This window comes from Oncorhynchus kisutch, linkage group LG14, assembly GCF_002021735.2.
Source record: "Oncorhynchus kisutch isolate 150728-3 linkage group LG14, Okis_V2, whole genome shotgun sequence".
Lineage (NCBI taxonomy): Eukaryota > Metazoa > Chordata > Actinopteri > Salmoniformes > Salmonidae > Oncorhynchus > Oncorhynchus kisutch.
Genome location: NC_034187.2, coordinates 51225071 through 51248563, shown reverse-complemented (window position 1 = coordinate 51248563; position 23493 = coordinate 51225071). Strand labels below are relative to the sequence as shown.

The window sequence follows — 23493 nt, the reverse complement described above, 5'->3', positions numbered from 1 at the left end:
TTATTTCCCTCTGGATGATGAGTGTGTGGCGTGCACAGCAGAGTGCTGCCACCATCATGGAGATCCACAAGAGTTTGTCTGAGGAAGACTTGCCGATTCAGTGAGAAGTTCAGCATAATTAGGAATGACATTTTCTTCTAACCTTTATTTAACTAGGCAAGTCAGTTAAGAACAAATTCTTATTTACAATGATGGCCTAGGAACAGTGGGTTAACTGCCTTGTTCAGGGGCAGAACAACAGATTTTTACCTTGTCAGTTCGGGGATTCGATCTAGCAACCTTTCAGTTACTGGCCCAACACTCTAACCACTAGGCTACCTGTCACCCCAAAGGATAAAGTGTATCGAAAAACTCCAAGAGGAGATACACACGGTGCTGTGTGTTCTATGTCTTCTCTACATTGAATGACCAGATGATCCAACCCCATGAGTGGCCATCTTGGAGTCTTCAAAACCCACCGAAGAGTATAGGAAGTGGTGTACTGGCCAGACATGTGGGTCGATAACAAGAAGTTTGTACAGCAGTGTGAAGTTCTCCAGAAATACAAACCAGACATTGGCAGACCTGCCGGGAAACTGCTGCAGACCACTGTGAACCATCTGAATGAAATGCTGGGAATTAACTTCATGGGGCTTTGTCCTCCCACCAGGGGACCCAGAATTAATTGTTATTGGTGGTAGTGGACCACTACACACACTGCGTGGGGTTATTTCCAATCCGCAAAGCCACTGCATCAGCTACTTCTCCGATTCTGCAAAGTGAGATCTTTATACGATTCGGGATTCCAGACCAAATTCTCTCTGAATGAGGTCCACAGGAATCTACAAATAGCTCTGTACTTACTGGGGAGTTGTTGCCAAGCTGACCACGGCCTACCATCCTCAGACGGTAATGGCAAGGTCCTTACCATGTGGGGCAGCAGTTGGGCCCGGTGAACTACTTGGTCTCTTTGGAGGCAGGACAGTGCATGCCCTGGTACCCTATGGCAGAAGAGCTGGATTGCAGGCAAATGCAACGCCTTCAGGGCCTCTTTTTGGAGAACCCTGATGAGGACTTCCCTGGTTCGGTCCTAACCTGCCAAAGCCTGCATCCGCTCTGTTTCTACAGGCTTTGTTTTTTCATGGGGGGAGGAGTGTGGTGAAATCCTTCACGGAGCCTTCACCATGCACTGCCAAAAAGAGCGCACCAGCTGTCAGGAAGGAGGAAGTAAATATGGCACTTCTGTCTCTGTGTGAGAGCTCTTGGTTGGCAGTTTTGACGGCGTGTGCCGCTGAAGTCATGTTTGTTTTCGGCGTGATTAGTTTGTAAAATTTTTAATCAAGTGCTACCGCTCTACTTCGTGTTTGGAACATGTGGGTACTGCTCTTGCCTTAGATTTACTGGATTACTGCCAACATTGTTGCAAAGCTTCAACCAACAAACCAACTAGTGTATCGGATGGACCCTCTGTTGGCTCTCTGTCTCACTCCCGTTCCCTCTCTCACTCCCGTTCCCTCTCTAGTGCTTTAAATTTGAGCTTTTTGTGTTCTGTGTGGTTGGGAACTGTAAATTCAATGGTATTGACATGTTTGTTAAAGGGAGTGTGCATTTTGAGTATATTGCGTATTATTTTCTATTCTCTTTTTGGAACTGTATGGATGACTGATATATTGTGCATTGGTCTAAGAAACTTTGGGGACATTTAAAAGCCTTTTTTGTTGTTGTTTTGAACCACACACACGCCCATTAACGTACCCAAGTCCCCTTTCACTCTGTGTAAGGAATACAGATATTTTGAAATCATCTAATGATAACTGGGTTCTTTATTGTCTGGTGCCTCTTTGAAATTGCCTCCGAGTTGCTGTAATCATTATTATTGTATGAAGTATTATTGGTTGGATTATCCCTGTGCTGTGACTTGGTTACAGTGCATTCGGAAAGTATTCAGACCCCTTGACCGTTTCCACATTTTTGTTACATTACAACCTTATTCAAAAAATGGATTCAATCATCCCCCTCAATGTACACACAAAACCACATAATGACGAAGCAAAAACATACTTTTTTTCAAATGTAAAAATAAACTGTAAAAATGAAACATCACATTTACATACTGTAAGTGTTCAAACCCTTTACTCAGTACTTTGTTGAAGCACCGTTGGCAGCGATTACAGCCTCGAGTCTTCTTGGGTAAGACGCAACAAGCTTGGCACGCCTGTATTCGGGGAGTTTCTCCCATTCTTATCTGCAGATCCTCTCAAGCTCTGCCAGGTTGGATGGGGAGCGTCACTGCACAGCTATTTTCAGGTCTCTCCAGAGATGTTTGAACAGGTTCAAGTCTGGGCTCTGGCTGTGCCACTAAATGACATTGAGACTTGTCCCAAAGCCACTCCTGCATTGTCTTGGCTGTGTGCTTAGGGTCATTGTCCTGTTGTAAGGTGAACCTTCACCCCAGTCTGAGGTCCTGAGAGCTCTGGACCATATTTTCATCAATGATCTCTCTGTCCTTTGATCTGTGCATCTGCCGCTGAAAAACATCCCCACAGCATGATGCTGCCGCCACCAATAGGGATGATATTGGCCAGGTGATGAGCAGTGTCTGGTTTCCTCCAGACGTGACGCTTGGCATTCAGGCCAAAGAGTTCAATCTTGGTTTCATCAGACCCGAGAATCTTGTTTCTCATGGTCTGAGAGTCCTTTAGGTGGCCTTTGGCAATCTCCAAGGGGGCTATCATGTGCCTTTTCTTGAGGAGTGGCTTCCATCTGACCACTCTACCATAAAGGCCTAATTGGTGGAGTGCTGCAGAGATAGTTGTCCTTCTGGAAGGTACTCCCATTTCCACAGAGGAACTCTGGTGCTCTGTCAGAGTGATCATAGGGTTCTCTTGGTCACCTCTCCGACCAAGGCCATTCTCCAACTATTGCTCAGTTTGGCCTGGCGGCCAGCTCTAGGAAGAGTCTTGGTGGTTCCAAACTTCTTCCATTTAAGAATGATGGAAAACACTGTGTTCTTGGCGACCTTCAATGCCACAGAAATGTTTTGGTACCCTTCCCAAAATCTGTGCCTTGACACAATCCTGTCTCGGACTACGGACTAATCCTTCGAGTTTTTGCTCTGACATGCACTGTAAACTGTGGAACCTTATATAGACAGGTGTGCACCTTTCATAATCATGTCCAATCAATTGAATTTACCACAGGTGGACTCCAATCAAGTTGTAGAAACATCTCAAGGATGATAAATGGAAACAGGATGCGATCAATGGAAACAGGATGCACCTGTGCTCAATTTCAAGTCTCATAGCAAAGGGTCTGAATACTTGTGTAATAAGATATTTCAGTTATTTAAAAAAATGTATGTGCAAATATATTTAATTATGGGGTATTGTGTGTAGATTGAGGAGGACATTTTTATTTATTTAATCCATTTTAGAATAAGGCTGTAACGTTTCAAAAAAATTGAAAAAAGGTAAGGGGTCTGAATACTTTCCGAATGCATTGAATATGGTGTGTCTCATCCTCTCTCTCCACTGGCTATCTGGCAAAAAGGCTACACTCCAGGCAGTCTCTTCTGCTGGTGTGTGTGTGTGTGTGTCTGGTAGCAGTACTCACACTCTCCTACAATTTTTATATCGGCAGTGTAATACCTGCCTGGACCTCGATCTTTACCCTTCTCTAACAATACCGCTACATGAGAAAAGTGCATAAAAAGGGAATTACATTCCATTTCCGCATGCTTAACTCGGGTCTGAATTCCTCCCTTTGTGAATACAGGCCCTGAGGAGTGGCTGGTGGAGGGGGAGGCCTGGGACCAGTAGGTGCTCTACTGTGTGAACGGGGCAGTGTCCTGGGTTGTAATTAAGGCTCTGTTGACAAGAGCTTTCCACTGGTTTATAGAAGCAGCAGCAGCAGCAGGTGCACTGCTCTCCCTCTCTCTCTAGGTTTTTTCTCACACATTCTCTCTCGCCGCATCTCTCATAGGCTACACATTCTCTGTCATCTCTTGCTTTCTTAGGCTCATACATTACACCCCCCCCCCCCCCCCCCCCACACACACACACGCAATCTCTCGGTCTCTCATCTCTCTCTCAATGTGATGTCCCATTGTTTTTCTGTAGCCTACGCTGGTGGCAGAAACTCCCCATCGCGGTAGACCGATGCTCATAAGCCAACTGCATCACTCCCCTGAAACACTTCAAATATATATATTGTGTCTGTGTGTGGCCGTGTCTGGTATGCATTCTGTGAATCCCAGAGGAAAAGGTAGGCGGGATGAACAGAAATACAGCAGAATGGCTGCCCTGACGAGAAAAACCTTGAGTAAGCCCTTGCCTAAACGTCTCAGTCGTGATGAAAGCACTTGTTTTTCTCATCCCCCGTTAATGGGCCCAGATCAATGGTGGAGAGAAGCTTTTCTCTCCCTCCATGCGCCGACCCAAGGGGAAACAGTCTAGATATCGATACAGCCATGCCTCACTAACAATGCGGTGATGGACAGAGGCTCCTCTGCTCAGTGTGAGAGGAGGGCCTAGTTGGGCGTAGAGAGGCAGCGAGTCCAAGGGCAGATGAAATTAGTGGGGGGAGACAGAAGAATTCAAATTAGATTTGCAATGGGAACACATTGATAAAAAAAATGTGTCTCAGTGTGTGTGACAGGCAACGAACGTCCCACAACATTTTGACAACTAGAACTACTGTGCTGAACACAAAAGGTAGCGGGCAGGAGAATCGGTACGGCGACCGTCGCCGACAACAACCAGCCTGCCACATGCTGCAGCTTAATTGGGAGCGATGATGAAGGCAACAAACGCTTATTGAATTCCTGGGCCTGTTATTTAGATAATACTGGAGAGAGGGCCCTTCTTCTCTTCCCCTTTGATCCATTCAGAGCCACAGCGGGGTCCAGTTGCCTAATCCTGCCTGTTTGTAATGGCGACTAGCGAGAAGGGGGGGGGGGGATTTGGACCCTCTTCCCATCACTCCCTGGATCCTGTGTGTCTCTATAAAGTCCCTGTGTTGTTGCTTTTCTTCCAAATGAGCCTATTGGACGAGTTAACTTGATTTTTGTCTGACGATCAGACTCAGAAGAATTATTCTATTCTTTTTTTGGGGGGGGGGGGGCTTTCCAAAAGCAATTACCACACTTCAAAATGACTTTGCGAGTGTGTGTTAGCCGCGTGTGTGCTTATGTGACGGCGAAGAGTGTTGTAGTTGAACAGAGCAGATGGCTAAATGGCATGAAATGTACTTTTTAAACGTCTGCCGCCGAGTGGGTAAAGAAAAAGGTGACATAGGGACTGCCCGGAGTTGCTCACCGTTTCAGGCAACACATCAGCCTGTTCTACACAGGTTAGGAGGACTGTGTACGATTTCAATGTCAAAATGTAAATTGCACAGCTAAACCTCAATACGGAAACTTTGGGTGACCGGGACTTCATCAGTTACTGTGGTGGTAATAAGATGCTAAAACAGGGTGGCCAATAGCAGCTTTACCACGGTTATAACCTACATAATGTAATACAGCCTAATTAGGGCTTTAAGAAGCTGTTGATCCTGAGAAGGTATTCACATTTTAGTACATACTTTATGCTTTATACTACTGTATGCCAAAAGGTATTTTTTTTAAAAGGCATTTCAATGTAACTGCAATGGTTGTGCATCCCCCAATCAAACGCCCAGCTGAAAACACGGAGAATGTACTTATCTTTCTAGGTCCTAATTTCAACCACATAAAAATAGAATTCCTTTATAAGGAACCCCAGACCCCCATTTATGCCGGACCATTGGCAAAGCTTCAGATTGAGAGGTGATAGTGGTGATAGCGCGGGTATTAACAGCAACATTTAGCAGCTTTAGAGAGAAAACGCAGCCCTGGGCTCACAGGGAGCCAACAGAATCATTAGCCAGCCGCTCTACTTAAAAATGTGCTGTATAATCCTTGATCTCCAACGCCATTTGCTTTTCAGCCTGAAATTGGATACACTCCACATGCCCCCTCTCGCAGAAGGACGAGTGCCCTTCCACAAATAAGACATCCTAAAAAAAAAATGTATCGTGGGGTACATTGCGGCGAGATTATGTCTGGGACTGAAAGACGGATATGAATTGCTTAATAAGGTCATTCATAAATGTGTATGAACTAGGTCATTTCAATGGAACAATTAGGTGGTGTTGTTATCATAACTACATCACTGTTATCAGTAATACTGAACGGCTTCTGCCCACAACCACTACTGCTATTTCTACAATTCAGCAAGAGCCATGAATAGGGCAGTGTACAGGCAATTAGCCAGCTACGCCGATAAGCCTACACAGTGAGCCACCTACATACACAGTCCATTGTTGTAAAGAAAGCAATACATACAATGGCTCTGCTTTTCAATCGATCAGATAAGACTAAAACAAGCATGTAAGCCACTTTGAGTCTCTCAGAGGCCTGATTCAGAACCCGATTCCCCCTCGGCACAGCACTGTGTCTTAAAGTGTCTGGCCTGCCTCCATGGGCAGTTACTGTTGTGTTTCCCCTATTACTAGTGTGTCCAGCGGGTGTAAGATCCACAGCCAGGAGAGCGGTGGAGCGGAGAGCTGCAGGGGTGGCCCCAGACACCACAGCTTCATATTTTCCGCCCAGACGTGGAATGCAGGAGCATTGACTGACTGCAGAACAGAGGAAGGCTCTGGCAATTACTGTCCCACTGCAGTCCACAGTCAAGCCTTTCTCTGTGAGACAATCTCAGGTCCAGGCTGGAGGTAATCAAAGCAATGGACTCATAAGATGGAGGGGGGGGGGGGGTTGTGAGCAAGCGACACAGAGATAGAGTAAAAAAATATATTGTGTGTGTGTGTGTCTATGTCTGTATGTCTGTCTGTGTGTGTGTGTGTGTGTGTGTGTGTGTAGGAAAGAGCGAGACAATGAGCTGTAAGAGAAAAGGTAGTAAAAAAAAAAGAGCCAGAGAAAGTGAGGGATAAGATGAGGTCTGATGCAGGTGTATTTCCACTAGGCTTGGGCAATATCCAGATTATCATACCTTCATACCGACCTTGTAACATCCTGGGATATTCGGTAATACTGGCAGTGAACACAAGGGGAGCTATTTTCAAACCACACTGAGCCTCTGAGATCCGAGACAGCAAGGCTCTTGATCCAGGAGGGTCTGCTGTTACCAAGCAAATCTTGATTTTGCAAGAAGTTAAGCACTTAGCTAGATAGCTAACTAGCTACTAAATTAGCAAACCAAATGCACAACTGCAGAGCATTTAGCACATTTTAAGATGGCTAACTTAATAATTATAAGATGTCTAGCTGGCAAACATGTTGTTGTGAATCAACTGTCGTGAACAACAGTGAGTGACTCTTGTTGTTGTGTGCTTGTAAACAAACACCATGTGACCGGTGAAATGAGGAACGCAATCTTCTTTATCTCCTAATGTACTGCACAAGTCTATTGCACAGTGGTCTAAGGCACTGCATCTCAGTGCTAAAGGCGTCACTAAAGGCTCTGGTTCAATCCCGGGCTGTATCACAACCGGCCGTGATTGGGAGTCCCATAGAGCGACGTACAATTGGCCCAGCATCGTCCAGGTTAGGGTTTGGCATAGTTAAATAAAAAATTAATAAAAATAATACTGGCGCCAGAGGGGATTGGATGCTGTTTTACGGGCTCCGAACCAACTGTGCTATTTTGTTCATTTTTTCGCATTGTTTGTAACTTATCTTGTACATAAAGTTGCTACTTTATGACCGAAAAGAGCTTCTGGACATCAGAACAGCGATTACTCACCTCGAACTGACAAATATTTGTTCTTCAATGAGTCCGACACAAAGGATATGCTGCTCTCCGGAGACTAGGGACAAATCCCTGTCATTTGCGTGAAGAAAAGGCAGAGATACAGAGGGAGAAGGTCGGGGTGCCTTGTTAGGATTCGTAGGCGATTGAGTAAATTGCAAATGACCATTGGTGGTAATGGCCAACGTGCATTCCCTGGAAAACAAACTTGATGATCTACGGTCAAGACTGTCCTAACAACGGGACATTTAAAACTGAAATATTAACTTATGTTTCACCGAGTCGTGGCACGGATAATATAGAGCTGGCTTGGTTTTCTGTGCATTGGCAGGAAAGAGTAGCTACGTCTGGTAATAACAGCTGGTGCGCGATGTCTAATATTAAAGAAGTTAAGGTATTGTTCGCCTGAGGTAGAGTACCTCATGATAAACTGTAGACTACACTATCTATCAAGAGAATTCTCATCTATATTATTTGTAGCCGTCTATTTACCACCACAAACCCATAGTGGCACTAAGACCGCACTCAACGAGCTGTATAAGGCCATAAGCAAACAAGAACATATTCAACCAGAAGTGGCCCTCCTAGTGGTCGGGGACTTTAATGCAGGCAAACTTAAATCTGTTTAACCTCATTTAATTTATTTCTCATTTCAGCATGTCACATGTGCAACCAGAGGGAAAAAAAACTCGAGACCACCTTTACTCCACACACACAGATGCATACAAAGCTCTCTCTCGCCCTCCATTTGGAAAATCTGACCATAATTCTATCCTCCTGATTCCTACTTACTAGCAAAAACGAAAGCAGGAAGTACCAGTGATTCGCTCAATACGGAAGTGGTCAGATGACGCAAATGCTACACTACAGGCCTGTTTTGCTAGCCATGGATTACAGGCAACATCAGCATCGAACTAAAGGCTAGAGCTGCCGCTTTAAAAGAGTGGAAGACTAATCCGGATGCTTATAAGAAATCCTTCCATGCCCTCAGACAAAACATCAAACAGGCAAAGAGTAAATACAGGAATACTTACACTCGTCGGATGTGGCAGGGCTTGCCAACTATTTTGGACTACAAAGGGAAACACAGCCGCGAGTGACGTCAGTGACGTGAGCCTACCAGACGAGCTAAATGCCTTTTATGCTCCCTTCAAGGCAAGCAACACTGAAGCATGCATGAGAGCACCAACTGTTCCGGATGACGATGTGATCACACTCTCCATAGCCGATGTGAGCAAGACCTTTAAACAGGTCAACATTCACAAGGGCGCGGGGCCAGACGGATTACCAGTGCATGTACTCAGAGCATGCGCAGAACAACTGGCAAGTGTCTTCACTGACATTGTCAATCTCTCCCTTACTGAGTCTGTAATACCCACGTTTCAAGCAGACCACCATAGTCCCTGTGCCCAAGAATGCGAAGGTAACTTGCCTAAATGACTACCGCCCCGTAGCACTCACGTTGTTAGTCGTGAAGTCCTTTGAAAGGCTGATCAATGGCTCACATCAACACCATCATCCCGGAAACCCTAGACCCACTCCAATTCGCATACCACCCAATATATCTACAGATGACACAATCTCAATCGTACTCCACACTGCCCTTTCCTACCTAGACAAAAGGAACACCTATGTGAGAATGTTGTTTATTGCCTACAGCTCAGCATTCAACACTATAAAAGCCCACAAAGCTCATCACTAAGCTAAGGACCCTGGGACTAAACACCTCCCTCTGCAACTGAAACCTGGACATCCTGACGGGCCGCCTCCAGGTGGTAAGGGTAGGCAACAACACATCTGCTACGCTGATCCTCAACAGTGTGGCCCCTCAGGGGTGTGTGCTTAGTCCTCTCCTGTACTCCCTGTTCACCCATGACTGCGTGGGTAAGCACGACTCCAACACCATCATTAAGTTTGCTGACAACACAACAGTGGTAGGCCTGATCACCGACAACGATGAAACAGCCTATAGTGAGGACGTCAGGACAACAACCTCTCCCTCAATGTGAGCAAGACAAAGGAGATGATTGTGGACTACAAGAAAAGGAGGGACGAACAGGCCCCCATTACAGCCCCGTCGATTCGTGTCAAGGGTTTCAAGCTCCTTGGTGTCCACATCACCATCAAACTATCATCGTCCAAATACACCAAGGCACTCGTGAGGACGGCACAACAACACATTTTCCCCCTCAGGAGACTGAAATTATTTGGCATGGCTCCCCAGGTCCTTAAAAAGTTCTACAGCTGCACCATCGAGAGCATCCTAACCGGTTGCATCATCGCCTGGTTTGGCAACTGCTCGACGTAAGCTGCTACAGTGGGTAGTGCGTACGGCCCAATACATCACTGGGGCCAAGCTTCCTGCCATCCAGGACCTATATACTAGGAGGTGTCAGAGGATGGACTGTTCTCACTGCTACCGCACGGCAAGTGATACCGGAGCGCCAAGTCTAGGTCCAAAAGGCTACTTAACAGCTTCTACCCCCAAGCCATAAGACTGCTGAACAATTAATCAAATGGCCACCCGGACTATTTACATTGACCCCCCCCACCATCCCTTTGTTTTTAGACTGCTGCTACTCGCTGTTTATTATCTATGCATAGTCGCTTCACCCCTACCTACATGTACAAACTGCCTCGAATAACCTGTACCCCCACACACTGACTCGGTATCCCCTGTATATACCCTCATTATTGTTATGTCATTTTATTGTGTTACTTTTTATTTTTTACTTCAGTTTATTTAATAAATATGCTCTTGGAACTGCATTGCTGGTGAAGGGCTTGTAAGTAAGCATTTCACGGTAAGGTCTGCACCTGTTGTATTCAGCACGTGACAAATAAAATGACATTCGATTTGAAATATTATACATCAAAGAAATTGTTTCAACGGTACTGAAAAACCATCCCGTGGCTATTTCCATATACCCCGTTATACAGTACATACGGTATACCGACCAAGGCAAGTTTCCACTGTCCTTCATCTCAGAAATGCCAGCCAGCAGGCACTAAAATAAATAGACTTGCCAAAGACCCATGTGAGAAAGGAGAAACATTGCCATGCAATGTTTCTCCCAAAGGAAGTCTAGGGGAAAAGGGGGACATAGAAGATGACCGCTGTTGGATCAGGATGAATGACCATCCATAGTCCAGTGTGTGCGTGTGTCTGTTTGTCCATCGGAGGTCCTGTGAGTGTGTGTGTGTGTGTGTGTGCGTGCGAGATGTCCGGTAGCATTTCCAAAAATACCTGTAAGCGTGACCTCTGTGTGTTCCCACACACCCCGTTTCCAGCTCTAATGGCAGACCAGCTCTATTTTGGGCCACTGTCAGGTTTAATCTCTCTGTCGTAGGTGTCCTGGGACAAACTGGGGTGGCGGACGACGGTGACAATGACATTCGGTCGGGAGCCGGAACAGATGCCCAAGTTTTCCCACCACACAGGATGTGGGACATACAGACATTAGACACAAACAAGCAGCTTAAAGGTCAGTGCGGAGCAAGCTGTGTCAGCCAAGTTATATTTGTCTACTTCCCAATATATACTAATTTTAAGCCAACATGGTCTCATTCGAATGCGTCAAAATAGTGACATTTCACCATTGTAGTTGTGTGTAACATAAGTTGAAAAATGTGTTAGTGTAGGAGATATTTCTTATTTGTCACTATATAATGGCAATTCGTTAGGCTATACGTCTGGTCAAATAGTGCGATGATGGTGCTCCACAGTTGAGGGGGTGAATACTAACTACCGTATCTTCAACGCACTATACCCTTTACACATATGAGTTTCAGAAAAAGCTCTTCATCAAACTCCCTGACCTAACAAAATGGATGGCTAGTGGGAGGCGGAGGGGAGTAGAGTACTGAGCCATGGAATGCACGTATCCAGAATACCAAAATTATCACAGATGCCAAGGCCATACTACCCTCCTCAGCAATCTCAAATCTTCAGTCTGCAAGACAGGCCGTGGCCCCGGGCTATGAGTCCTGTGACCTAACTATGGAGCAGCTCAACATAATTAGGGTTCATTGTCAACAAACCGTAACAGTAGGTCCCTGGGTTCAAACTTTTGAATAATTCTTCATGTCCGGAGCGGTGGTGTTCCATGATTAATGTGCATCTCACAAATCTAGCCAAATAAGGAAGCATTATGCTTAAACTGTATGCTGATACTGTTACTACAGTTTGCACCTATCCAACATTTGCAAACATATTGCCATCATTCCAAATAAGCTGAAGGGTTTTCAGTTTAGCTTATAATAAAATTATTATACACAAACTGGCTTTAATTTCTTATGGGGCAGAAACAGTGAATTTCACATAAATCCCGAAACGGGCATTTGGCTCCAACAATAATATTGTGTGCATAGAACTGCATCCAAAAACAAGCTGAGTAGGGAGGGATGAGGAGAAGGAATGTCTATAATGTGAGGAGGGGAGGGTGGATGAGAGAGGATGAGAGAGGAGTGAGATCAATCCAGAGAACAGCTGGGGTGGGTTGAGCAGGGTCATGTCCAGGAGACCATCTCACAACCAAGGTCATCCTTTGATCTCCACAGGCAGAGAAAAGGCCCCTAAACTTTTGGGCCGGCTGGAAGGATTCTAAACTCTGGGTTGTCTCTCTCTCTCTTTATGCTCCTTTTCTGTCCTCTGTCTCTCGCCCTCTATTTCTATCTTGATCTGTACACCCCTCTCTCTCGCTCTCTCTTTCTTTCTACCTCCCACTCCCTCCTTTCCTCTTTGTCCATCGCTCTTCTCTCCCTCCGTTTATCTCTCCACATTAGACTTGGATGAGTGGAGAACAAAGTCCATCATTACCACACACACCTAAAACCCCTCAGAGCTAAAGCATCCCTCTCTCCTTTAACCAAATTTCCCTGGACTATTATTATTGCCGTAGTGCAGTCGCTGAACACATTTCATAGCTTTGCGACAGTCCCAGAGAGAGAGCGAGCTAGAGAGAGAGAGATTCTTCCTCACCATCGGCTATGCGCGCGGTGCCGGGGATTGATATAGTTCAGTGGCAAAACAAACAAAGCGTGACAAATCCAGACGATTGTCTGTGGGTGAGATAAGAGTCTAATGAGAAAGTGCACGTCGGGGGGGAATGTATCCTTCGTAGAGAATCTGTGATTTACTGGGGATTTGAATAACTTCCTGTGTCTCCCTGGTTTAATGGTGAGACATGCAGGCAAGCCAGAGGGTTTACCCTACGGGAACAGATTCCATTAAGATGCCACACTCTTAAAGGACCATGGAGGATAATTCTTATCCATTGCTATGCATATCAGAAATGATGATAGTGTTGCCGTGAAATAATGCAATCACGACTGAGAAACATAAAAATATAGTTTATATTGGTTCAAAAACAAAGGATAATGATACAAAAATACACAATACACGATAAAATTGAGTTTCATTAAAAAACTAAGTGCAGATCAATGCCAGATCAACCTACATCCCACATACATCAAACATGTGCTTATGTACACCACTTAGATTGTCTGACACTGCTTTGCAATCCAGAAGCACAAACCTCCATCCTGCTCAGCTCTGTAACGTGTTAAGTACAATCTATCGCTGGAAGAGAAAATTGGACATCAGACAGGCCGCTTATTAGCCAGGGGAATGTGGGAGGGATCTGAGAAATTAACATGGATTACTCAAGTATGACTGACAGTTTCAGAAGGGCTTTTATGACTTACCAAGTGATTTGGGACATCCCTGAATTCAGCGAGGGATGTTTAATACTGTGCACTGTCTCTGCTATATCTTGGCATCAGAGCGCCTTGGCTGAGGCTGGTCGGGCGGCTTGGGAGGGAGCTTTGCCTGCAGCCCCGACGGGCCAGGCCTCATTGTTCTGCTAAGAATGATGGGATTTGTAGTTCGGCCAACACCGGGCCAACATTCTGACTGCCTATTGGCACTGGTTGAGCTTTGGGAGAGGGAGGAGAGGGAGGCTTGTCAGGGACGGCCCCTGGTTCTCTGGCATCTGGTGGGTCTGTGATGGGCGGGTGGGTATGGAGGCTTCACCAAACCAAAGGCCTGGGTGTCATCGAAATCCCTCACGAACAAGGGAAGTAAATCAGAGAAAATTGGGGAGTAGGAAAGGATTTTCCAAATGCAACCACATTCATATGTGGAGATGTTTAACATGGGAAAGCACTGCTGTTGCATGGGAAAGCACTGCTGCCTGCAGTCGTCGGGAGGAACACGGCTTTAGTCGTCAGTTGTTTGGAATAAAAGATACATGGAGAGATACATCCAAGAAAGAGCCTGGGAGACACTGTGGTTTGCAGAGGAATAATGAAAACAGGCAGAGGGGATGGAAAAGGACTGTGAGAAAGAGGAGCAGGAAAGGGCAAGTACATTTAGCATGTTTCCGTTTGGGTTCTGTCTCCCAGGACCATCACCACTTCCTGATGTGATTTCCATAATTTATAGAGCTTCTATTAGGCAATTGGAGCTGACTTGCAACCGTGCAACCATGTTGGCTCTACGAAAAGACTAAAACAAAGGGAGATAAAGGATGAAGGGATAGAAGGAGATTTCTAATCAGTCTGGACCTAATCTTGGTTTGTCTGTATCCATGTGATTACTGAAGTTATCATCCAGCAATGTGAGTCTTAGCAAACCCTTATTCTTCTTTATATTTCCCAAAATAAATCTAGAAACACCCTCACTGTGCTGATCAAGCAAAGCAAGCTGTCATTTGACTGTTCCCTACGACGCTCCAATTCCAAGAACAAAGAGCAACAATAGGTTGAAGTAGTATTGTATTTTTAATCTAGTCAGTTCATTCGTCTTGCTGACATGAGATGAGCAGTATGAGATCGGTCCACCTGCCAGAATGGAACACGGGGTAATGCATCTTCATTTTGAAACTGGTGTCCATGATAAGCCGTTTGAATGCATTGCATAAGAATGAGAAGGACCTAATTGGCTAGGCTCACACCGCCAGGAGGATGAAATCATTTTTATCTGCTCTGCCTTTCCAAATGCTCTTGTTCACCCCCGTAAATCACAATGCATCTACAGTTGAAGTCGGAAGTTTACATACACCCTTGCCAAATACATTTAAACTCCACATCACTTTATTTTAAGAATGTGAAATGTCAGAATAATAGTAGATTGAATGATTTATTTCAGCTTTTTATCTCTTTCATCACATTCCAAGTAGGTCAGAAGTTTACATAAGTTTAGTATTTGGTAGCATTGCCTTTAAATTGTTTATTGTGGGTCAAATGTTTCGGGTAGCCTTCCACAAAGCTTCCCACAATTAGTTGAGTGAAGCTCCTGACAGAGCTGGTGTAACTGAGTCAGGTTTGTAGGCTTTCTTGCTCGCACACGCTTTTTCCATTCTGCCCACAAATTTTCTATAGGATTGAGGTCAGGGCTTTGTGATGGCCACTCCAATACCTTGACTTTGTTGTTCTTAAACCATTTTGATACAGCTTTGGAAGTATGCTTGGGGTCATTGTTTAATTGCAAGACCCATTTGCGACCAAATTTTAACTTCCTGACTGATGTATTTATGTTGCTTCAATATGTTGCTTTCACATCATTTGTCTCCCTCATTATGCCATCTATTTTGTGAAGGGCACCAGGCCCTCCTGCAGCAAAGCACCCCCACAACATGATGCTGCCACCCCCATGCTTCACAGTTGGGATGGTGTTCTTCGGCTTGCAAGCATCCCCTTTTTCCTCCAAACATAACAATGGCCATTATGGCCAAACAGTTCTATTTTTGTTTCATTAGACCAGAGGACATTTCTCCAAAAAGTACAATCTTTGTCCCCATGTGCAGTTGAAAAACATAGTCTGGATTTATGGCGGTTTTAGAGCAGTGGCTTCTTCCTTGCTGAGTGGCCTTTCAGGTTATGTCAATATATGACTCGTTTTACTGTGAATGTAGATACTTTCGTACCTGTTTCCTCCAGCATCTTCACAATGTCCTTTGCTGTTGTTCTGGGATTGATTTGCACTTTTCGCACCAAAGTACGTTCATCTCTAGGAGACAGGACGCATCTCCTTCCTGAGCGGTATGACGGCTGTGTGGTCGCATGGTTTTTATACTTGCGTACTATTGTTTGTACAGATGAATGTGGTACCTTCAGGTGTTTGGAAATTGCTCCCAAGGATGAGGTCTACAATTTGTTTTCTGAGGAATTGGCTGATTTCTTTTGATTTTCCCATGATGTCAAGCAAAGAGCACTTAGTTTGAAGGTAGGCCTTAAAATACATCCACAGGTATACCTCCAATTGACTGAAATGATGTCAATTAGCCTATCAGAAGCTTCTAAAGCCATGACATCATTTTCTGGAATTGTCCAAGCTGTTTAAAGGCATAGTCAACTTAGTGTATGCAAACTTCTGACCCACTGGAATTGTGATACATTGAATTATAAGTGAAATAATCTGTCTGTAAACAATTGTTGTAAAAATGACTTGTGTCATGAACAAAGTAGATGTCCTAACTGTCTTTCCAAAACTATAGTTTGTTCACAAAAAATTTGTGGTTGAAAAACGAGTTTTAATGACTCCAACCTCAGTGTATGTAAACTTCCGACTTCAACTGTATATTGGGTCTCACTCTCACTATGTTCTACAACTTTAGCGACAATTCAAAAAATGTACTTTTGTTTACACTAAACAGACACTGCAAAACAAGGGTGTTGTTTTCATAAACTCTCTCTCCTGTGAGCGTGTGTGTGTGTGTGTGTGCGCGTGTTTGAGTTGAGTTGAACGGGCGCAGGCGGGAGCGTTGACTGCCGCATTGCACAGAATACCTAAACAGCTGTGGTCCCCATTCGGAGCGATTGATCATGTCTCTGGATCAAACAAGGGGAGAGCTGACTGCTTCAATCCACATCTCATCTCACACACAGGCTTTAGCAACACACAAAATAAATTCATCAGTACGCTAAAAGTTTAGTGTCACCTTATTGAATTGAAATGAAAGCGAACGTCACTTTGTTCGAAAATATTTAGTAACTAGTGTAGTTACTGTGTAGTTGGGTAACATTTGCTTTGTTTTCCTATATGGTAACTGTACAACTTAATGTACAGTATATGACCTCCTTCATTTCATTTGTGCAATGTCATTCCCTGCGTCTGCACCACACATCTCCAGCTCTGTACTCGCCTCATCTTGGAATCACGGACTTCCTGCCCATATGGCAACCTGCTTATTTCCCTACGGCACCTTGACATTAACTGATGATCTGTAGCTGACTTCCGGATATTTACTTCCTCCTATGGGACACGGGGTGACAATTCTATATCCTCGCACAGCAACTGGACACACCTGAGTAGAAAAGCCATAACTGGTGGCGGAGCCCGTGCCCCATCTCTCTATCTGGCTAAATATGATGGAGTGGCCAAGCAGGCAATTCAGAGGCTTGTCAAAATGTCGGCCAGAGGGAACTCTAGCAAGCTGAGGACATTGAGAGAGGAATGTGTACATTGCGTTTCTGGGTTGTGTTAAATGGTGATATGAAAGAAAAAGGAGGTCATTAGCATTATGCAGATGCTGACACTGCACCTTCGGGTCAGGATGAGGGGTTTTGTGTGTGTGTGCACGCGCATGGGTGGGCGAGTGCGTACGTGTGTAAGTGTCTGTCTTGGGTACAGTGTGAGAAGGCTAGTCACGTCCGTCTGACACAAACACACACACACACACACTAGGCTAGCATGCTGAGCATGTGTTGAGGGGCACCGGGGGGAGCCCCTGAGCTGTCAGAACAGGATGGATGCAGAGGCTGCCCTGAATAGCAACAGGCTCAGGGGAAATACTAGCAGCACCACGACACAACAGTTACAAAAAGGTACACTGTGGCCTTCACAACACGCTACGCTATCGCTAGGCTACGCTATCGCTAGGCAACGCTAGTGCTGTGGCTTTTATAAAACCGCTAGGCTGCACTTCGCTGTGGCCGCACAGAACAGAACGCCACGCTACGCTACACTAGGCTAGGCTAGTGCTGTGGCCTTCACAGCCCTGAGGAGGAGGATCTGCTTTGCCTCACAAAAGAGGCCAGGCGCTCTGAGCTCTGCTCTCTGGGGACCTGCAGCTAGAACATTTGAGTTTGATGTTTAGAAGCATGTTGTTGAGGGATCTCCGTTTGGCAGACAGTGTCAACGCGGGCAGGGTTTTGATAGAAAAAGACAGTACATTCCAATCTCTATACACAGAGAGGCACTGACTATAGTCAGTTGTCCAACTGAATGTGTTCAACTGAAATGTGTCTTCAGCATTTAACCCAACCCCTCTGAATCAGGGAACAGTACTTTGCTCAGGGGCAGAATGATAATTACGTTTTATGACATACAAAGACAAGATTTTCAGCGATCAGCTAGAAATCAGTCCGTTGGCACTTTTCCTTAGAATCTATAAACCATAATAGCTTCCCCCCAAGCACCTGGGAGGGGACACTTAAAGGGGAAGGTCAGTGTGATATTATCACTTTAAAAAGGTTTCCCCATTACATCCCAGCCCAATATACGCCCATGCCTTTAACAGCTAGTGGGATAGCCTATGCAGTGGGCTCAGTGGATTACAGGCAATTGAAAAAATGGGGACAGTACTGTAAGGGACTATATTCTAAGGGCAATCCATGTTGTGTCCCTGTGGAAACCCTCTTGCACTCAGCTCCCTTTTGAAATGAATAGGGGTCTTAGTGCACCACTGCACCTGGCCTGAAAACTGCTGAGGCAGCCCACTCTTGCATTCCTTCTCCTTTCTTGCTCACTCCATCTCTCTGGGTCCCATTGGCAGGTTGGCTGCAGGAAAGGCAGCTCTTAAGTGGATTTCGGAGCAGCAGAGAGACCCGCAGTGTGAATATTAAGAGCGCTTCGGCTTCCCTAGAAGCTCCTGAGTCAAACAGTCAGCGATAGCCAGGCAGGCCCTTTTTTTTTTGAATGGGAGGCGAGAGCTAGTGAGAGAGCTAGCGACAACGCTCCGCGTCGGGTATCAGAAGTGCAATTGTACACAATCTATCAAGGAGAGGAAAGTTGAAATTAACATTACTGAATTAGGAACGGAGGGTTTCGGAGGTAGGGAGAGTGGGTTTCTCTGTTAAAAATGGGTGGTTTGCAGGGGGAAGGATGTGAGAGGAATGTTTAAGCAGAGAGGGAAGTCTTCTTACCTGGAATGCCTGGTGGGGTTTTCAGGTATTTCCCATTGAAATGCTGTATCACCACTTCACATTTCTCCGTGGACTCCATCCTGTAGCAAAAAGAAAAGGACATGGCTAAATTAATACAACTGGGAGCATTACACATGATGAACACACAAAACATGCTATAAAACATATAATACAGTCCTTTCACATCTACATTTGACATTTGAGTCACTTAGCAGACGCTCTTATCCAGAAGTGTAGTGAGGGCATACATTGTTGTTGTGTCACACGTCGTAAAACGTTAACCAGGCAGTATACAGTGCATTCGGAAAGTATTCAGACCCCTTGCCTTATTCCACACTGTGTTACATTACAGCCTTATTCTAAAATGGATTAAATAGTTTTTTCCCCGTTATCAATCTACACACAATACCCCATAATGACAAAGCAATAACAGGTTTATAGAAATGTTTGCAAATGTACTCTAACTTAAAAACTTAAATATCACATTTACATAAGTATTCAGACCCTTTACTCAGTACTTTGTTGTACACCTTTGGCAGCGATTACAGCATTGAGTCTTCTTGGTTATGATGCTACAAGCTTGGCACACCTATATTTGGGCAGTTTCTCCCATTCTTCTCTGCAGATCCACTCATGCTCTGTCAGGTTGGATGGGGAGCATTGCTGCACAGCTATTTTCAGGTCTCTCTAGAGATGTTCGATCGGGTTCAAGTCTGGGCTTTGGCTGGGCCACTCAAGGTCCATTCAGAGACCAGAGAATCTTGTGTCTCATGGTCTGAGAGTCCTTTAGGTTCCATTTGGCAAAAGTATTTTACTGAGGAGTGGCTTCCGTCTGGCAACTCTGCCATAAAGGCCTGATTGGTTGAAGCTGCAGAGAAGTTTGTTCTTCTGGAAGGTTCTCCCTTCTCCACAGAGGAATTCTGGAGCTCTGTAAGAGTGACCACCGGGTTCTTGGTCACCTCCTTGACCAAGGTCCTTCTCCCCCTATTACTCAGTTTGGCTGGGCAGCCAGCTGTAGGAAGAGTCTTGGTGGTTACAAACTTCTTCCATTTAAGAAGGATGGAGGACACTGTGTTCTTGGGGACCTTCAATGCTGTTGGTATCCTTCTCCAGATCTGTACCTCGACACAATCCTGTCTCGGAGCTCTAGAGACAATTCCTTTGACCACATGTCTTGGTTTTTGCTCTGACATGCACTGTCAACGGTGGAACCTTTTATAGACCAGTATGTGCCTTTACAAATCATGCCCAAACAAATTAATTTACCACAGGTGGACTCCAAGTTATAGAAACATCTCAAGGATTATAAATGGAAACAGGATGCACCTGAGCTCAATTTCATGTCTCATAGCAAAGGGTCTGAATACTTGTGTAAATAAGGCATCTTAAAAAAAAAAAAGTTATACATTTGCAAAAAAATCTATATTTTGTATCGATTGTTATTTAATTTTATTTAATACATTTTAGAATAAGGCTGTAACATAAAACTGTGGAAAAAGGGAAGGGGTCTGAATACTTTCCCAATGCACTGTATAGCCTACTCAAGTGCCGTAGCCGAATACAACTATTACAAATATTGAGTACCTAAAACATAACATATACTACATGTAATATGTTTAAGTATGCATGGAACATTTTCTATGTTGAACCAATTTAGATTCGAGGTCCTATGACGACACATATTGTTTCCCTTGGCTCACGGCTGAGAGCTTACAGCATGTGGCTGTCATTTTATGACGAGGCTAATTGAGGAAGTACACCCGTGATTTACAGTGATATTCAAATTCTCCTGGGCTAATTGAGGAAAGTGAGTGGAGTGAGCAGTAAAGGGACATGAGAGACTGGAGAGAGAGCGGACTGTCCGTGTGTCATGGAACAGGAAGGGTGGCGTTATGAAGGGAGTGGAGTCACACAGTGCAACTGTGACTCATCTCATTTACAGAGAACAAAGTAAGATCGTATTAAACCCTCGCCTCCCTCAGACCACTGATCAACTAAATATGTACGTACCAGGAAGGGGTCTATGATCCATCTCTCACTCTATATCACTTACTAGCTTCCCCTTCCCCGCTATCATCCGCCATTCTTTACTTTCTGTCTTGCTCTAGTACTTCTCTTTTTCTGTTCCATCCTTCCTTTCTCTCTCCCTTTTCTTTCACCCCCTTTTCCATACCCATCTACATCTTTTTACCCTCCATATTTTTCACATGCTTCATCCATTTATTTCTGTTATCCATCTCCCCCCCCCTTACCTATTTCTTTTACTCTCCATCTTTCTCACCTGTCTTCTTTCTCATCTGTCTTCACCCCTGTTACCCTCCCCCCTCGCTCTCTCTCTGGCAGTGGGTCCTGTAGTGTAAGTGGATCAGGTCCCTCTGTCTCATTGTGGCAGTATGAGTGATCAGTGATCCAAATGGAGCGCACACGTCCCAGACACACTAACACAATTACACACTCTCAGTTCGGGCCCCTCCCTCCTTGTATTCACAATGATAGAGAGGCCCCAGATGAGAGGAAAGAACCTGCATAGAGCAGAGGTAACCTCTCTCTTTAACGCAATTCTAAGTCAACCCATCGCCCTACCACAGGCACTGTGTGGACTTGAATTGATTTTATACTGTATGCAATATGGTAACGAACTTCTGTCACAAGTGAAACTGGTGGTTGATTTGTAATTGGGAAAATGTATCCCTCTTGTGAGAAATTGGATCAGACCCAGACTGACAACTACTCTTTATGACCTACTCTGTTTCTCTCCATCCTCTTTCTCAACCTCTCTCCGTTCGCTTTCTCCCTCCCTCTATTAAAACCTGTTCTCTCTCTCTCTTTTCTACCTTTTTCTCATTCTTTCTCTCATGTCCCTTCTCTCTCTCTCTCTCTCCCCCCCACCTTATCTCTTTCAGGTCTGATGAGCTCCCGACAGCCACCCATCCTCTTCCTGGCTGCTCTGCGTGAAGCAGGGAGCAATGCATGATGGTTAAAGACATCAGGTGGTCTTGTCCACAGTGATTAGCGGCGAAGCCCCCAGTAATGGGCTCTGATAACAGTAATGGAGGAGTGCAGAAACACTTAGCAAGGTTTACTCTCTCTAATGCCCCTCTGTCCCTCAACATCTGTGGACTAGAGGCTGGGGCCTTCTATCTCAACACCCAATGAGTCTCAAATGGATGGGGCCGTATGGGACTATTTAGTGCACTGCTTCAGACCAGAGCCCAGGGAATATATCAACTATATAGGTGGTAGGGTACCATTTTGAACACACCCTCGCCTTTCTCTTTCGGTTTTTGTTTCTCCCCCATTTGAACAGGTGGCCTGTGACAGCCGTGTGTGTACGTTCGTGCGTGTATATGTCCGCGTTAGTCTGTCGGAGTCTGCCTGCCTGTCCTTCTGTAACCCGCTGTAATAGAGTGGGGAATAGGAGGGGACTGCAGCACGGGCTGAATAAGAGAAATACCTGCAAGATGGTGTCGTTGTTCTCATCAACACCTTCCTCTGGGTAAACAAGCCAGGAGTGTTGTTGTGTTGTGTTGGGTGGGTGAGAGCAGTGTGGAGGATGAGGAGGACGTAAACGACTTTGAAGGGATAGCAGGGTCAACTCTCAAGTTTTACAGGGGGAAAGTATAGCCTCAAACGGCCGGATGATGTGCAAACAAAAGTATGTGCAGCGTGTGTATGCGTGTGTCTTTTTCTCTCTCCCACACGCATCCAAACCCACAGGCCGCAGGCAGGCACTACCCTTCAGGCTTCAAAACACTTGTCAACGGAGTGCGTGCTCCAAGCAGGTATACCTGGCGAAGCCGACCCCTCTGCTGACCCCGTTGGCGTCCCTCAGTATCCGCGTGGAGATGACGTGACCGAAGGGCTTCAGCATGTTCTCCAGCTCCTGCTCATCCATGGACACCGGCAGGTTGGAGATGTACAGGTTGGTGGGGTCCTGCTCCTGTTGCTGTGGAGGGAGAGCGCGATTCAGATTCTGAAAAACGGTATTGTCTCAACAGTTAATACGGCGTAAGAATGATACAGCAACAACGATACACAAGGAGAGAGAGCGAGAGAGAGAGAGAGAGAGAGAGTTAGAAAGAATGCGTCAGTTACGCTTCAAATATGTACAACCAAGTGCCTTGCGAGCTGTCACGAAACAACTTTCATCACAGGCAACTCTGTGTGAACTCAGATACAGCTTGGTCTCCGCGATGATGACAATCACATTCACACACGCAGTCAGAGCACGCTTTGCTATGCTCGTCTATGTGAGCAGTGTGTGTGGTCACGCATACTGTATCTGTGCAATGGAATCTGTGTACATGGGAAATACTGTATGTGTGTGCCAGCATATGTACCAGTAATCTACGCATGGGGCGGCAGGGTAGCCTAGTGGTTAGAGCGTTGGACTAGTAACCGGAAGGTTTCAAGTTCAAACCCCCGAGCTGACAAGGTACAAATCTGTCGTTCTGCCCCTGAACAGGCAGTTAACCCACTGTTCCTAGGCCGTCATTGAAAATAAGAATATGTTCTTAACTGACTTGCCTAGTTAACTAAAGGTAAAATTAAATTTAAAAATGCCAGCGTGTGTGTGTGT

General features: G+C 45.2%; 1 protein-coding gene across 1 annotated transcript in view; it reads right to left on the bottom strand.

Annotated features, from left to right (window-relative positions):
• The window catches only part of rbms3 (RNA binding motif, single stranded interacting protein), a 211533-nt gene that overhangs the window by 58606 nt on the left and 129434 nt on the right, over positions 1–23493 (bottom strand). Inside the window, exons 5-6 of the mRNA XM_031788529.1 lie at positions 22703–22860; positions 18915–18994 (exon numbers count right to left, since the gene is read on the bottom strand). Of these exons, the coding sequence (XP_031644389.1) occupies positions 18915–18994; positions 22703–22860 (238 nt within the window). The remainder of the gene's footprint in view (positions 1–18914; positions 18995–22702; positions 22861–23493) is intronic.